At 38.0% G+C, this 16,251-nt stretch overlaps 1 protein-coding gene across 1 annotated transcript; it reads right to left on the reverse strand.

Annotated features, from left to right (window-relative positions):
• Positions 1-2,915: 2,915 nt before the first annotated feature.
• On the reverse strand, positions 2,916-5,732 carry LOC140776918 (APETALA2-like protein 5). The gene is made up of 10 exons (XM_073120759.1): positions 5,120-5,732; positions 4,935-4,960; positions 4,822-4,852; positions 4,646-4,733; positions 4,409-4,554; positions 4,263-4,307; positions 4,076-4,167; positions 3,828-3,973; positions 3,540-3,725; positions 2,916-3,442 (listed from the first exon to the last, which is right to left on the reverse strand). The coding sequence occupies exons 1-10, from the start codon at positions 5,482-5,484 to the stop codon at positions 3,173-3,175; spliced, it is 1,395 nt and encodes a 464-aa protein (XP_072976860.1). The 5' UTR covers positions 5,485-5,732; the 3' UTR covers positions 2,916-3,172.
• Positions 5,733-16,251: the final 10,519 nt, after the last annotated feature.

Here is a 16,251-nt window from a genome sequence, read left to right on the forward strand (position 1 = left end):
AAGAGAAAACGTAAAAGATTAAAAGGATCCAAAGATAAGTGATGCCACCACCCAGGATGGCTACTCCTCTGCTGAAAGATGTTGATGAGTTGTTTTCGTAGTAATAAGTTAACTTGCAAATCATTTGATTAACGAGTGAAAAGACTTGTCATTTGTGGAGCTTTTCACAAAAAGTAAAGAATTTCAAGTGTTTCTTTTTTCGGATAAACTTGCTTGGGGAATGGTCAATAATGTCTCGGGCACTTTGGTCAACTATGCTGAAAGCTAGGTAGTTCCCCTCCAAGACCTTCTAACCCAAGAGCATCTTGAGCTTGGTCCTTATCATGAAAGTGAGAGATGAGCTTAGGACTTGCATGCTTGTGGAAAGTGGGGGAGTCTATCTCTATCAGTTGTGACCCTTGGCTCCCCTCAAGGGAGCTCATTCAAGTCACTCTACCTGAAGGTGTTTCTCAAGTCAGAGAACATCCAGCAGATAAAAGAGTTAACTCTCGAAGAGAGCTATTGGATACTTTCAAGCAATGCTAGGGCTTCACCATGCACAGCACCCTCATGCTTGTATAATTGCACATGCAAATACCAATCTTTATATATATAAGGTTAGATATACAAATAAGAGAATTTAGAAGGGTAAATATATATATATATATATAATCTTAATTTTAGTTATTATTCGCAACATAGTGGGTGTCTGAACTTAGATTTAATCCAGGAGATTGGATCATGACTGAGGATGGAACCTGGATTGCAGCAGCGACCAAAATTTGATATCTAAGCTTTGGATATAAACGGGGCCCAAAGGATTTCGAATCTGGGCCATAACATCACCATTTTATTCAGCCCAATCCAAGGACAGCTACAGCTTCAGCTACTGGAGGTATCAACATCTAAAATAGTTTGCAGTTTCTGAAGGGCCGTTTGAAGATGTTGCAGATTGGTAATAAGGTTATTTCACCAAGGAGAATAGAAAGGCACGGCTAAAGACACAGGCTTGGTTCCAAAACATCACCAGGGACGTGGGCCCGGCTAATGATAGTGGTGGTCAATTTGGGCTACTATTTATAGTAAAGCTCCGTATGCTGGCGTTTTGGGTCCCAATCCACCCCAAGAAAGAGACGAACAATAAAGAAAAGAAAAGAAAAGATTAAGGAAAGGGGAAGTGGAATGGAATCGATAATTATTTAGATCGAACGCGAGGGGGTAACGGGAAACGGTTGCCTAGGGAACAAAATGACTTCCGCTTGTCAGCCAAGCCACAAGTGACAACAACCATCTCTCTCTCTCCAGGACTAGGTCTCAATCTATTTTCAGTAGTATGAGTTCAGAAGCAAGCCGATCCTATCTCTCAAAACTTTCCATTTTGGGTACTTCACCATTTCCCCCATCCCTTGAAGGAATCCCACTCCAGGAAAGTGTTGAAAAAGAGAAGTGAAAGGCTTTACTCTAGCGTTGCCGCTATAGCTGACCACTACCATAGTTACTACGTTCTCACTCTTGTGATCAGATTATAATTAATGCACAAATGAAAAGAAGACTTTATGAAGAGGTTTAGTTTATATATATATATATATCCTTCTCATAGTTTTCAAACTATTTGGAAGAAAAAAAATTATATAATATATCTCAGAATGCGAATATCTTTTATGAAGAGGTTGGTGCACATACTAGAGAGTAGTTGGGGACCACTGAGCTGACCAATGAATGAGTTAATAACTACTGCAGGTAACAAGTAAACTCAACCAGGTGGTCAAAAAAGAGGGCTTGAAAAGGGTTCATAATTGCAAAGCTTCAGACATTATTGCTGAAGGTCGGAGGAAGGATGGGAAAGTTGGTGGCGTTTGCTGCTTTCTGTTGATAGTTTTATCATAGGCTGGCTTGACTGACATAGAGCCAGACAACATATGATACACCACAACCTATGATACATCACAGGATAAAAGGTTTACAACTTGGAGTGCCTATAAAAGTTCCACAAAGTGGCTTTGTTTCACTTTCTGATCCTACCATAAGTGGTTGCTATTAATGCTATGAAGCTAGTAGTCGATCAGTACATATGGGCATAAACTAGGAGCGAACTCTAGTGGAATCATCATATAGAAATTAAGGGCTTCTTTGGCATGTTACCAATTTTCTTAAATTTATTTCAATTATAGAAGTTTACATGGTAGTCGTTGATCGCATCCCAAATAAATAATATCACTATTGAGTGATCAAGAGACTCAATTATTTCAGCAACCGATAGTTAAATTCTACAAGTAGACAAAGAATATGGGCATTGATATTTACCAGAGTAATATATGCATAATTTACACTTATCATTATCCATTTTTTATAATAAAAATTAATTTAATTATCTTAACTTATATATATATATATATATATATATATAGTGAGAGTCGAGAACCATTTTTCGAGAGAGAAGAAGAATATACCATATCCGTTTCTCAATCAAAGAGGAGAAGCGGGGTCCCCCGTTTCCCCACCAAAACGGGAAACATATTTCGTTGTGGTTTATTTTTTATTTTATATTTGTCGATCTAAATACCCGTCCTTTGGATGGGCCAATGGCCTGATAGTGGTGTGATGTCTCTCTCGTAATTATAGCCCTCCACTGACTGCATTTGCCGTGAACTGATTCGAAGGACCGAAGACAGCGACACGCCATCGGACCCATCACGTTGTTTCCCGAGAACCCAAAAAAGACGAATCCCCTTTCCTTCTTTCTCCTCCCCTCCCCACCCCCCCTATCCCTTTCCTCGCTTTAATTATCCCCTGCTAATCTCCCCCGTAATCCCATCAATTATTGCATTACCCAAATAGGAAACAAGGAATCTAACCAATCCTCTTATCGCTCTGTCTCTCTTGCTATCTTTTACACACAGATGAGTCATAAATGATGCAACGTGAGACCAAACAAATTAAGCTTTGGTGTGACACACCAAGTATCATTGGCAGTAGTAAAAGGGAAAAGAATAAATCTTTGAGGTGGATCCAAACTATCCAAGGAAGTTGCTTCTATTTCCTCTCTCTCACACTTGTATCCCAACTCCACTTTGCCTGTTTCCCATGTTGGAACACAAATGGGAATTACCTCATTTACAAACACAATCACTGGAACAGTAGGGGGATGGTCCTTTGGGTGTAGTAGTAGTAGTAGTAGTGGTAGTACTAGTCTTTAGGTGGGTCGAGTTAGGGAGTGGAACCCATTCTTCTGCAGCCAAGTTGGGGCTGGTTTTACTATCTGGGGTGGGAATCCTGATGATGCTGCAGCTGTGGTGGCCAACAATTGAGGAGTTGGAATTGCTCCGGCTGACAACGGCGGCCAACCGACGCTATTGCCGCTACCGTTGCCCCAACTCAATTGCCTTTGTTGTTGATCTTGCTCGCCGCCGATCGACAAAGAAAGGCCTCCTCCAACCCTCATTCCATTGCTGCTGCTAGGAAACTGCACAATGGAGCAAGAAGATGGATAAGTAACACAACCAGAGAATATGATGTATAAGATGTAACACAATCTTGAATGCATTTTAGGAGCTACCCACTTGGTAATAACTAGGAGGACCAGACTGCTGCTGTATGATTTGGAAAGCCGGGGTGGCTTCTCCAATCCTAAGTTGTGGGTATCTATAGATTTCAGGAGGAGGGATTGTGGACTGGATGTATCCATGGTTGACTGGGAAACTTGTTGTTTTGCCTTCTCCTTCAGGCTGCTTGAATTTGTCAACAAACTAGTGGGAATAAACAGGAGACTTAACATTATTGATTGGAAAAAATAAAAGTTATCCATCGAATTGAATGATCCTGACCAGGGTGGATATAACTATTCATACCTTTGGATTAGTGCTTCGAGTGTTCATCTGCCAGTCTGGATTGAAGGCCATTGGGAGACCCTGATCTGCTCCGTGAGGGCTGTCATCTCCCCTCTTGGACCCTGAGCTCCCTAGAGAGAGGTCTAGATTGTGTTCATTGTTGTCAGCTGCAATATTCCCATAGACATACATGAACAGCAATTCAGAATAGAGGTATTGTAAAGTTTTTGATGACTTGAATTGAAAAGATAACTGCTAGAATAACTCACAAGTGGAATTTAGCTCATCTGCGTAAATGCTCGGATCAAAGTTTGTGACTGCATCCTTCCCGTTGCATTTTATTGCAGCTCGGTCATAGGCTCTGGAAATCCACACAGAAGAAGAATCTCTTAACACACAAACTGAGGATATTGTACTAGTACTTGTGAGAGTCTTGCGAGGGCTAATAGAAGATACCTTGCGGCTTCCACTTCAGAGTCAAAAAGACCCAAATAAACATATCTGCTCCAAAGCCATGAAATTGGAGTTACCCATAAAGAATACAAAGAATGGATCATTAAAGAAAGGAAGCCAAAAATCCTTAGCATGGAAGACATACATACTTCTTTCCCAAGAACTGGCCCATCCTAGCCTCCCATCTTCCACATTTATGCAAGGTAACACCTCTATATTTGGAGCTTCCTCTAGGGAATCCTGTGCTCTGGCGTCTAAGCACATGAACAAATTCCTCCTTAGTTAAATTGCTCATCTGCCAAAAGACCAACAATTCCTCTCTTATCAGATTTTTAACCTAAGGACATAATTATACAAAAAAACACCAATAAGTTACTCCACTTTACCTGCTTCATATCCTCCTCGTAGTCATCCAAGCTGAAATTTATATCAGCATCCACACCGCGAAACTTGATCGCTGCTCGATCGTATGCCCTGTTCATAGATTGGGTTATGATCTAGAGGAAAGGCGGCAATTTTATGCATCAGATGATCCATTAGAGGAGATGGGGAAAGGAGTTACCTTGCTGCGGCATGAGCAGTGTCAAATCCACCTACAGAATTAGAAGCCATCTCAGTTCTGGAAACCAAAAGAAGGAAGAAAAAAAAAACTAATTGTTTTGGAAAGTTGCTTACCCAAATAGACTTGCTTTCCACAATCCCTGCACATAAATGGAGGAGAAGGAGAACAAACTGATGAGATGTTCCAAATCGGAAGAAAATAAATGGAAACAAAGAAGCATAGGAAGAAACCCCAAAACGGGTATCAGATTCCAGCCTCTCTTCTTTCCACTTTGGGGAAGGGGAAGCGAGAAACAAACCATATGTGCGACTCCCATCGTCCGGTCCTCCGGTAGAATGTGACCCCCCGGTACTGTGAGCTCCTCGACCGCGGCCCCCGCCGGCTCTTCTTCATGGGCTGCGACGTCTCCGCCGACTTCCCCGCTGGCGCCGGCTCCGACGACTGGCAGAACTTGACCCCAACCCAGTGCGCACAAGGCGGTGGCGGCGCCGCCTGCCCCCCTTCCTCCGCCTCCCCCCCGCCGCCGGCCTCCTCTACGGGGAAGAACTGGTGGGTCACCACCGCCGCCGAGTTCTGCTGTGAGGAGGAGCTCTCCTCCTCCTCCTCCTCCGAGCAGCAACCCTCCTCCCTCATCTCATCCGGCGAGTCGTTGAGATCCCACATCTCTCCCCACTCTCCTTTGAAGAAGAAGAAGAAGAAGAAGAAGAAGAAGAAAGGGTAAAGGCGCCTCCTTTAACTTTAACTTTTTTGTTGTGATTTACTTCTCGGTTCCTCTCTGATGAAATCTAAAAAACCTAGTACAAGAGACTGAGGCAAAAAAAAGGTAGCAGAGTGGGAGAGAGAGGTAATGTCCAAAGAGGCACCACTTTTGCCAAACTTAGTGCTCCCCAACGATTTGGGGGAGAGCGAGGTAAAAAGAGTATATAATCATCTTTTCAAATAAATACAAAAACAAAAACAAATAAATTAAATAAATAAATACCCCCCCCCCCCCCAACTAGCCTTCTCTTTTAGGTAAGTATACGTAAGCTAATGGGAGTTTCGTGTGCTAGAGTAAATAGGGGGGGAAAAATATTTATATAACAAGTCCCTATCTTAATCATAAATCCCACGTTAACTAAGATCGAAAAGTATAATTTGTGTGTCGCCTAACCCCGAGGCCCCAGATGTGAGACTTGGCGAGCAACAGTGATGGGAAATATAAAAGGACGGCTTACTTACTTACCGTCTCCCGCCCCTTGGCTTAAACCCCTCGCATTAACGTCGGATTTCGTGTGGGCGTTTCTAATTGTCCTCTTCGTTTGGTGCAAGGTGGTGGTGGTGTTTGTTGATTAACACGGCATAATAAGCCAAGGCCCCCATGAATTATATATACATATATCGATTCCTTTGAAATTTGAATGAAATAAAAATAAAAATAAAAACGAAGCTTCATCCCAAGTGCCAGATAATAAAGCACAACAACAAAAGCTACCAGCAAAAACGTGAAAATTATGAACTAGTCTCGCCGATTACATTGCGGTTTACCTACCAGAGAGAGGGGGAGAGAGAGAGAGAGGAGGGGGTGTGGAGTGCATCAAAATGGCATACCTTTCCTTCTTTAGAAATAAATGTCACCTCAGCCTTGTTTGGACCACCAAAACACTCCCACTTATTAAAGGCGATGCTTCTTTCCCAGGATGGAAAGACCAAACACCTGGCCCCATATAAAGTTTTTTACGTGATTCTTATGAATCTAACTATATTTTTATTAAAAGCCATTCTATCGTCTAATATATTTTTTTTTGCATATACATCGTGAGCTTATTAGCTAGTCCTAGAGTAGACAAACAAACGAATTTTTATAAATAGAGTTTAACTATTAAACTACATTAGTCTGTCTTTTTATTACCTAATATTGCCCTGGCCAACAATCTACCACCAATTTTTTAGATAATTTACCTAATAGCCAATCCCACGTTATTGGAAGAAGACAACTCCACAATTTAGACAGCTAATATGACTGAATTAAACAGAGAGGGAAATTATATATATATATATATATATATATATATATATACATGGAAAGATACCAACTACTGTTGATGTGTGCTGATAATCTAGTGTACTAGGAATAATATAGGTAGACTAGGAATTGCCATCTGAGCCCATATGCCAAATTGCAACTTTCCGACCTTTTTTCTAATCCTTGTACTGCTACTACCTAACATGGAGGGCTTGATTCCAAACCACTCTGCCCCTCCTTTCAAATTAGGAACCTACCTCCTCTCTTGTTTAGTTTGCCAGGCAGGTACTTTATCACTAGTTTTATTCAGGATTAGAATAACTTAGATATGTGGCTAAGTGAAGGGTTGGGTGGCAAGGGAGTGTGGACCGTGTGGTAGTTGGCTAAGGGGAGGGGCATTTGGGGGAATTGGATTGAATAGAGGTCCACCCACACCCACAGGCCACAGCAAGGGCGTCAGAAAAATATAAAAGGGATTAACTATAGTAAAAGAAATTAAAGGAGGGGGTTTTCAGAAAAAGTCCCATCCAAGAGTACGGGAGGGAGCCACGTTTCCCTTTTCTGGAGGGAGTGGGGGGGCTCATATCGTAATACATGCAGAGCGACCTCGTATCGTTCGTTCTTTCTTCACCTTTATACCTCTTCCATCTATCGGAGAGAGGATGATACACGAGCAATTGTGTAAGATATTGAGAAGAGGGGAGAGGGGCGGGGGGTTGTCAGATAGCATCTGCTCACCGCCCAATCCCGCACAGCCACGAGTACCACGTCGTTTCGCAATTCGCACCCGTGGTGTTGGTGTGGGTGTGGGTGTGGGTGTGGGTGTGGGTGTGGAAGAGAGGGCCGATTGGGTATTAGCCCACTGAAGAGCGGATCCGCGGGGTGCGGTTCGGATGCTAAATGTCTTTAGCTTTTTGAACCTCATTGGTCACGTACTTCAAATTTTATACCTTTCCCTTTAAATATATGGTCGCTAGAACTTAGAAATGGGGTTCCCGTGAGGCTCAGTTCAGATGCTACCATTTCTGTCTTTAATTTGGGGATGGTTGCTCTGATCATCTTGGTTCATCCTGTGGGGTGTGTTTGTGTATGGTTGACAGCAGGTCGAAAAGAAAGTGAAATTATAGTTGATCACGATTGTTGTATTTGGGTAAAGAATATCAAATGGAATGTGAGTTTTCCACTTTCTTAAAATTATCTAATCTCTCTTTTCTCTTATTTTGTTCTGTAGGGAGAAAGTGACCGTTTTTATAGTTTTATATATTGCAGGAAATTATTAATTATAATAGTTATTTAATCTTCGCAACCACTTACGACCCCACCCTATTATAATTTTCTTTCTTACCTATAGCAAGAGTTTTCTTTTGACGGTGGTCATCAATCTCTGTCCTATTCTTCCCCTCTTTTATCCCCACTAGAAATTATGTAACTCTTCTACCTCCGTCAATGACTATTAGATATCAACCAGCATTTCTTTCATTTTTTTGTTCTTTGATGGTCACACGTTACTTACTTTTTTTTTTCTTTCCTATCTGAGTATTGTTTTATTTACTGTTATTTTTTTCTACTGTGATATAGCTAGTTTTGTGTGCTCGAGTCAATAAAAGTTGGAATAGATTTACTGGATATTAAACATTTTTATGTCTATATTCTTACTTGGATTGTATGATATGCTGATTTTTTATGTATATATATATATATATATATATATGTAGTCTCGAGTCTCCGAGCTGTGAGAGCTTACCTAATAGATAGCCATCCTTTGTCCTCTAATTTTTATTTCACATCATGCTTGTATCTTTAAATTATTAAGGTTAGATACTCTTTTCATTGTTATGTTGTGTGTCATAGACAAGTCCATGACTTCTCTCAATATTGTCATGCATCACATCTTATAATTCTTTGATGTTATAAATAATATATAGCCACCTATCTCCTTTAATCTTTGTTTCACATCATGTTTATGTCTTTGAGTTATTAGGGCTAGATACCCTTTCTATTGTTATGCTGTCTCTTATAGACAAGTCCATGATCTCTCTCAATAGTGTCATGCATCACATCTCTTAATTGTTTGATATTATAAATAATAACTAGCCTACAGGCTATTCTTTTAAGGAAAAAAATTAAATATTTTTAATTTTTCAAACACAAATAAATCATAGTACTTACGGTACCTTTTCCTCTATTTTTCACCTATCAAACACACTTTAATTAGTAAATGATTGAAGAGTCTATATATGATATTTAGAAACGAGGCACGTACATCTATATATATATTCTATCTGAGTCTTGCATCTAATGATGATTTGACTCACATTATTCAATCCATTTGATCTACAGGCTTTGAAGTAAGTAAGTTTGACCAATATGATACATCAACTTTTTTTATTATATGAGATCTTAGGTAGAGTGAGTTAGATAATAAGAAGCTATTTGTCCCCACTTACACAGCATTTACCACACCATGCATCTCTTCGTCTTCTTGGAAACAAATTATTATTGCTTAACCACCATGCATGATAAGAAAATATCTCAAGTTCTCAACCCATAAGATGGAGCAAGTTTGCTTCATTGAGTCTACCCAGGTACAATTAGAATCAGAAATTTGGCAACGAATTCAGGAATACTTATACAAAACGAGTCTTTTAACTATCCAGTTACGATCTCATTATTATCATAAACGTGTTGATTATTGACGTACAGTAAGATAAACAAAATGGCGGTCATTTAATTAAAAAGTTGCTGCTTGTTAATTTCTCGTACAGCAGTAGATTCTTGCCACGTCGTTCAGACGCAAACTCTTTGTGGCACAACTCAAGAATCAAACAACCCTTTTTGGGTTCTCACACGCTAATGTATAAGATTTATGCGTAACTATGAAGAAAAGTGATGGATAATAATAATATCTACCACTGAAGAATATATCGAGAGGAGTCTCGTAAATCGCCTAACATTATCCTGTTTCTTTTAATCCAACTTGAAGATCGACCACATCACGACATAAACGAACTTATACGGATCTAAATAATAAAAAAATCCACACCATTGCACTTAGCCGCTTAAAGAACCTCATTTCCTCTCTGAGATGAACTCATGCATGACGCCAACTGCCGAAATGGCCAATGGCCTGCGTGTAAAACGCCTTCGTACCTTAGAACTGGAAAGTCCCTTTCCCTTTTAATACAATTTCAGATCAACACAGGGGCTTAAATGCACATGCGACTCGGAATGGGAGAAGAGTGGGAAATAGATAATACTATATCCCGGTCCTCCTCGTAATACGAGTATCGTGGGAATAAAACTATGGTAAACTTTATACATATATATATATATATTTAAAAAAAAATTTGATCCGTTTATTCGACGATACGTTATATCTATTCCTGGTTAGGTTTAGGCATTATTGGAGAGGTGGAATTTGGGATTTGGGGGGGGGGGGGGAAGACAAAGCTTCAGGGTTAGATCTAGGGAGATCTATTCGCAGCATCATGATTGGCTAAAATGGTAAGATGCCATGCCCTACCTCGTGTTCTTGCCCTTTATTGTTTCCACTTTCAGGGTCTTATTTGTGAGAGTTATGTCAACTTATAAATAAGTTGCAAATAGTAGCAGATATGTTTGTTTGAGAAAATATAGTGATAGATATGTATTCCAAGAAGATGCCAAATGACACTCATTCATCCAATTTTACTGTGTCAATAGACTCTAGTAGAATGTTTTAGGTTAAATCACGACAGTTATCTAACATCTTAAGTTTTTAAATTCTAAAATAATTAAATAATTAATAAGTTGACGCAATATCAAATCAAGAGTGCAAGTAACATCAATATTCTAAATAATTTTTCCAAAAAATCCCCCATATCTAAACACATCATACACAAATATCTCTAGATCTCACACATAATTAATTTGTTTACGTTACCATTTCAGCCAACTTGACTAGAGAGTATATGTCTCTTCCTAGTCTAATAGATTAAAATACACATGTTCATTACAAGAGAAAGCACATTGATCGTTACATTCTATATTATTTAATAACATAATTCTAACCAAGATAAGTTATGTCAAATCTATCTTCAGACTTAGTAGCATTCATGCGAGGCATGAAAATTCATATGTTATGTTGAAAAGTACATTAATTACCAATATATACGTGTGTGTATATAAGATCTAGCCTTTTCTACTATAAATAAGCTAGTCAACCTATATTTGCAGTGCATCTATCGGCGAGATTACATCATAAATAAACACATGAGGGGCTTAATTACATCAAAAGGATAAGCAATCCCATCTCAAAGTTGAACTCAAGAAGGTTGCCAGACAATTGAAGGAATCAGTTATATTATTCGTTTTAAGCAATCGATTATAATGTGATACTAGAAGAAAGATAAAATATGACAAGAGTTCTAAGAATAAACTCATTTGGTCGTATTACGAACCGTGCAAAAGTTAAAGTAGGTATCTTAGTAAGCACTCAGAAATAAACTCACGGAAGAGATAAAGCAGATGTTTCAAAAGCAAGCCTCTCGATTGGCCAATCCGCAGCACTACGTAAAAAAATAAAATAGCACGAGTCTTAAAAAGATTAAGCGGTCCAATAAAATACAAACTGAGTCAGGAATCATGAATCAGGAATCACTAGCGTTTCCAAACAAATATTTCTTTCGTACATTTAAACTTATCCCCTTTCTCCCATTCAATTCAGAGGACAATGAGAGAGTGAAAGAAATGGACATGTGAGTTGATATGGGGGAGGGGTGGAATAGATAAGGCTATCATTGTCCTCCCGGGAATAGGAACGATGTGGGTCTATAAATAATCCAACTAAGGAATCCGATGAGATATTATTCCTAACAAGTAACAATTCTATGTACCTTATACGTTGAGTTGGTCTATGGGGGTGAAGACAAATTAAACCCTTATCCGGCCCACTCTTGTCATCTCAATCTTTATCGGCGTGTTTTCTAAGATAGAATAATCTCAAATTCTTGGCTCCAATGTGATACTCATTTTATGACGATATATGTGGTGGAATAATCATTCATCTAACAATCTATTCTATAGTAAACATAAGTATTTTGTATAATTTAGAAGAACAGGTAAAAATTTGGTAACTAAAACTTCTGAGTGATGATGGATAGGACACTTAAAAAGGAAGATTCAAGGAACATAATAATAATCCTACTTGAATATATTGCCATTCCTCCTTCTAACTTATACAAACCTTCAAAACATTATTTATATTGTGTGTGTACATATGTATATATAGTACCCACTTCCATTTAAGATTTCCCAACGTGAGTCACGAGTGGGCGGGGAATTAAATATGTCGTCCATATATGTATATGTTCATACATATAGTTTACTGTTCCTCCAACTATATTCTACCAACCCTACCCCCAACAATACCACACCATCTGATCACAAAAAGAACGGCCCTAATCACCTCATCATGAGATCATAAAGCAGTTCCTATAACCCCAAATATTGACCGCAATTATACATAGACGTCATAAAAAAAATCTTATAAACAAATAAGATTTAAATATATTTTATCATCTTGAATTTATGCCAAATTATATTATCCTATTATAATTTAAAAAATCTTAAATCAGTCAGTGTATTATAATTAAAGTGAGACCTGAATAATACCAAAATAATCAATATATCTCTTATATTTATTAGACAAGACATGTAAGTTTTTAATATTATATTATTAAATGTTTAAAATAGTCATGATACTATGTTAAATTTGATAGAAAAATTAATAATTTTACTTTAGTTATATGTACAAAGACTAATTTAAATTTTAAAATATAAAAAAATAATTTAAACATAATTATAAACTAATAAAATATATTTAACCTGACAAATAATAAATATCCGCTACTACCGGAGCCTACTTCTAATATTGTTTTATTCTTCTTATTGCCTGCAAACTCGGATTGCCACCAACCAACAATGGATGGGGGACCAAACCAAACATAGAGCCAGCATCTCGAAGACTTCCATCGTGGGTAATAATTAAAGCCAAATGTAAAAGTCTTCTTTCTTCTTCTTCTTCTTCTTTTCTTGGCAACTATCACTTTGAATTAATTAAAAAAAAATGATCTCTCTCAAAATTAGTTTGATGAATAGGTGGCCAGGTCATCACCTCTTCCAAAACCTGCCACCAAAAAAAGGTGCTTTGAGTCTATGTACGCACCTGTTCGTGAAATAGTTTTAAGATTGATTCTTTTAACCCCAATTTCTGGGCTTTGAGAATGGACAAGGAGATCAATAGTTGGATGTAGGGGAGTAGCGTAATATTATATTTTTTCTAGTGGCTGATGCAATTCTAGATTCTTTAATAGATGATGATCTTTTGTAGGTCTCTCGAAGAATCATAGTAAGTGCTGAAAAATAATTCTTGCCGGTGATGGTGATTAGGCTTGATGAGATTTATACGTCCTCGCCTCAAGAATACTATTCTCTAACTTTTTAATATGCTAAATAATATTTTCCTTTTCCCCAAAGATTTTAAAGAGTCTTTTAATATTTTTCACGTAAAAGGCTTTCAATATATAACAAGGAGGCTTAGTCAAATAAACTATAAAATTGATACACTTTTATAGCCCATAGTGCATAAAAACTATTATAGACATCTTTTACTACATATATATATATATGCCAAGCTCTAATGCACTATTTATACTTTAACAATTTTAAATTTTAAGCTCTAATCTAGTCAGACACCTCACTTAGATGCTTTTTAAGCCAACTCTATCCAAGAGTTTATGCTGTGAGGTAACAAACTAATAATACATATCTCGTTAAATTTTATATTAATTATCTACTAAAATAAAAAACTCTATTTAAGATTAAAATATTCCATCAGAATCTTTCTCAAATCCCCTCCTGTTTAATAATCTCTAGCTTAATTACTTTCCAATATTTAATGTGAGATGTGGGTGTTAGGGTCCACACTCCACACCAAGGAGTTGGGCCATTTGCAAATTGCAAATACCTAGGGTGGTCGAAAAGGAGAGTACATAGATGCCTCAACTTGGGACATTAAATGGTACTTTAATCCCGCATACCAATCCAAAACCTAGCATTCTGAGTACGTTGCAAGAGAGGTGTCATGACTCCTTGTTAAGTATATTCATTAGCGGATCTCCTCGTTTGCTATATTTTACTTGGCCAATTCCAAACCTAGCTTCTTTCTGATTAACAAAAGCTCCACAAAGGGTGGGACCATTGGCCTCCAGTTTGAGGAGACGTGGAAGCCCTAATGCCACTCCTCTGTGGATTAATTATAATATATTCCCTCGTCTCTTTTGGATAGAATAATGTAATACCTTATTATAAGTGTACGTGGGTCTCCATATTGGGTTAATTTTCTCCTCTTTAATTAATCGTCACATTTCTCATTGAAGCTTGTACCTACTTTTCACCATTTGCATGGAGAGTGAGATGAGAGAGAGAGAGAGAGAGAGAGAGAGAGAGAGAGAGAGAGAGAGAGAGAGAGAGAGAGAGAGAGAGAGAGAGAGAGAGAGAGAGAGAGAGAGAGGACAAAGGTGGTAGAGGGGACCAGACATAGACATCTCAAAGGTTGGCATTGAGGGGAATAAAGCCAAATAAGAGAAAAGGGTGTCTGGTTGCTAATTTACTCTCCCACATGGGATAATAGAGAAACATAGTGATCATTAGGTGAATTGTATCAAATCTTTTCCTTTAATTTGAGTCCAGCCTTCATGAATGAGACCTTTCAGAAAGGTAGGGTTGTAATGAATGTTGTTGTACCATGAGAACCATGCAACCAGTCAGTATTTATATGTGATTAATGTTTAACTCTAAGATTCATTTCACTTGATGAGCTTTTCTTATCTTTTCTTTTCTATTGGAGAAAGTGATCCAGTTAGTTCTGTAATATTCTCAATATATCTCGGATACTCTCCATGCATCAACAGTGAGATAAAAGAGTTTGGATTTGTTTCTGCCCCTAAAGAGAGGATAATTAATGTTGTTGGAGAGGAGATAGATAGCTAGAGAAAGAGGGAACTGTGAGTGTGGCTTTCCACTTTAGTATGGGCCCTGCCCTTTGTGGTGATAGTTCTTAAAAGTTACTAACCTCGACTAATGACAGAGAAGAGGATGGAGTACGTATGGACCATATATAATTCTAAAAGATCTTCATCAAGTAGTTAGGTTGGCGGTCGTATGGACCATCCAACCTACTAGAATGTATATATTAAAAACACCTTCGTAGCCTTGATTAATTACCTCTTTTTGTGATCTGAAATTGGCTTGGCTTGTCATCTAAAGTTTTGTTGGTTTTAAAAGTCTGCTAGCATTCAAAATGGGCTGTTTCTGGTCTGGGCTAAAGGTCTATCATTCAAATGATCCTTGGGCTTTAGGTATTGTCCAATAGATCTCTCTGTCTCTCTCACCATGTCCGAGGACTTTTCCAGATACTATCTCTCTCGCTCTCACCATGGATCTCCCCTCTCTATCTCACCATGGTTGAGAGACCAAAACTAAAAAAGACTCCTCTTTGATTGGGCCAAGGCTGCTACTTCTTCTCCTCACTCTCCTTTTCACTCCCACTGTGCTACCACTTCTAAGCAAACAGTTTTCAACACTTGGTGCATCATAGTTACATGTTTGTCTGCTATGTTAGTGGCATTTAATGCAAGGTTAGAAAATGTAAAACTTATATTGATGGCATGTATATATAAAACTTGTGATGTTGTCATGTTTGAATAAAAGTCGTGACATAGGCATGTGTGAATATATATATATTTCTCTGTCTTGTTGAGATATTGCATACTTACAGGATTATTTGCTGACTGCATTGTATGTGTATGCATACAAGTAGTGTGCATAGTAGTCTTTTAAGTATGCATGGTTGTTTTATAAGTATATACTGATAACATATTATTGTATAATGCTGACTTAGTTATAATGTATTTTTGACTTACTAGTATGTATTGCTGACTTACTGGTATGGAGGAGTGGTAAGAACTATATGAAGTTATTTAGAATGAATTTGAAGAATAACTTAATCAATATTCAAGTGAAGAAAATCACTTTATAAGTATCTTGAATTATACAAGTCCTAAAAGAGAAAATTGGATGGGTTAGAATAACGTCTTGCACAACCCAGCGGCACCTAGAGGTGATAACTCGGGCTAGGAGGGTAAAAGTCTAGCCTATGCCGCTTATTACTATTTTGGGCTTGGGCCAGGATAAGCCCAATTTTAGCTCAAATTAGGCTTAGCTTGGTTAAAATGGATGGGTTCGAGTTGGGCATTGGTGGATTTTGCCCTATATTGGTATTATATAAATTTTCTCAAAATAAAGCGTAGTTCATATTATTTTTCACTGCATCAAATGTACAAAATGTTACATATGATCTGTACATTTCAAAAATATTAATTTAT

The sequence above is a fragment of the Typha angustifolia genome, chromosome 15, assembly GCF_048772165.1.
Source record: "Typha angustifolia cultivar Huaian chromosome 15, ASM4877216v1, whole genome shotgun sequence".
Classification (NCBI taxonomy): domain Eukaryota; kingdom Viridiplantae; phylum Streptophyta; class Magnoliopsida; order Poales; family Typhaceae; genus Typha; species Typha angustifolia.

What these genes read in the sequence shown, in the direction of transcription:
- LOC140776918 (XM_073120759.1), bottom strand. Translation starts at nt 5,484, where the DNA reads ATGTGGGATCTCAACGACTCGCCGGATGAGATGAGGGAGGAGGGTTGC. An exon ending in TGGAAAGCAAGTCTATTTGG is followed by an intron (nt 4,853 to 4,934) that starts GTAAGCAACTTT and finishes CTAATTCTGTAG; the next exon opens with GTGGATTTGACACTGCTCAT. An exon ending in AGATGAGCTAAATTCCACTT is followed by an intron (nt 3,974 to 4,075) that starts GTGAGTTATTCT and finishes GGAATATTGCAG; the next exon opens with CTGACAACAATGAACACAAT.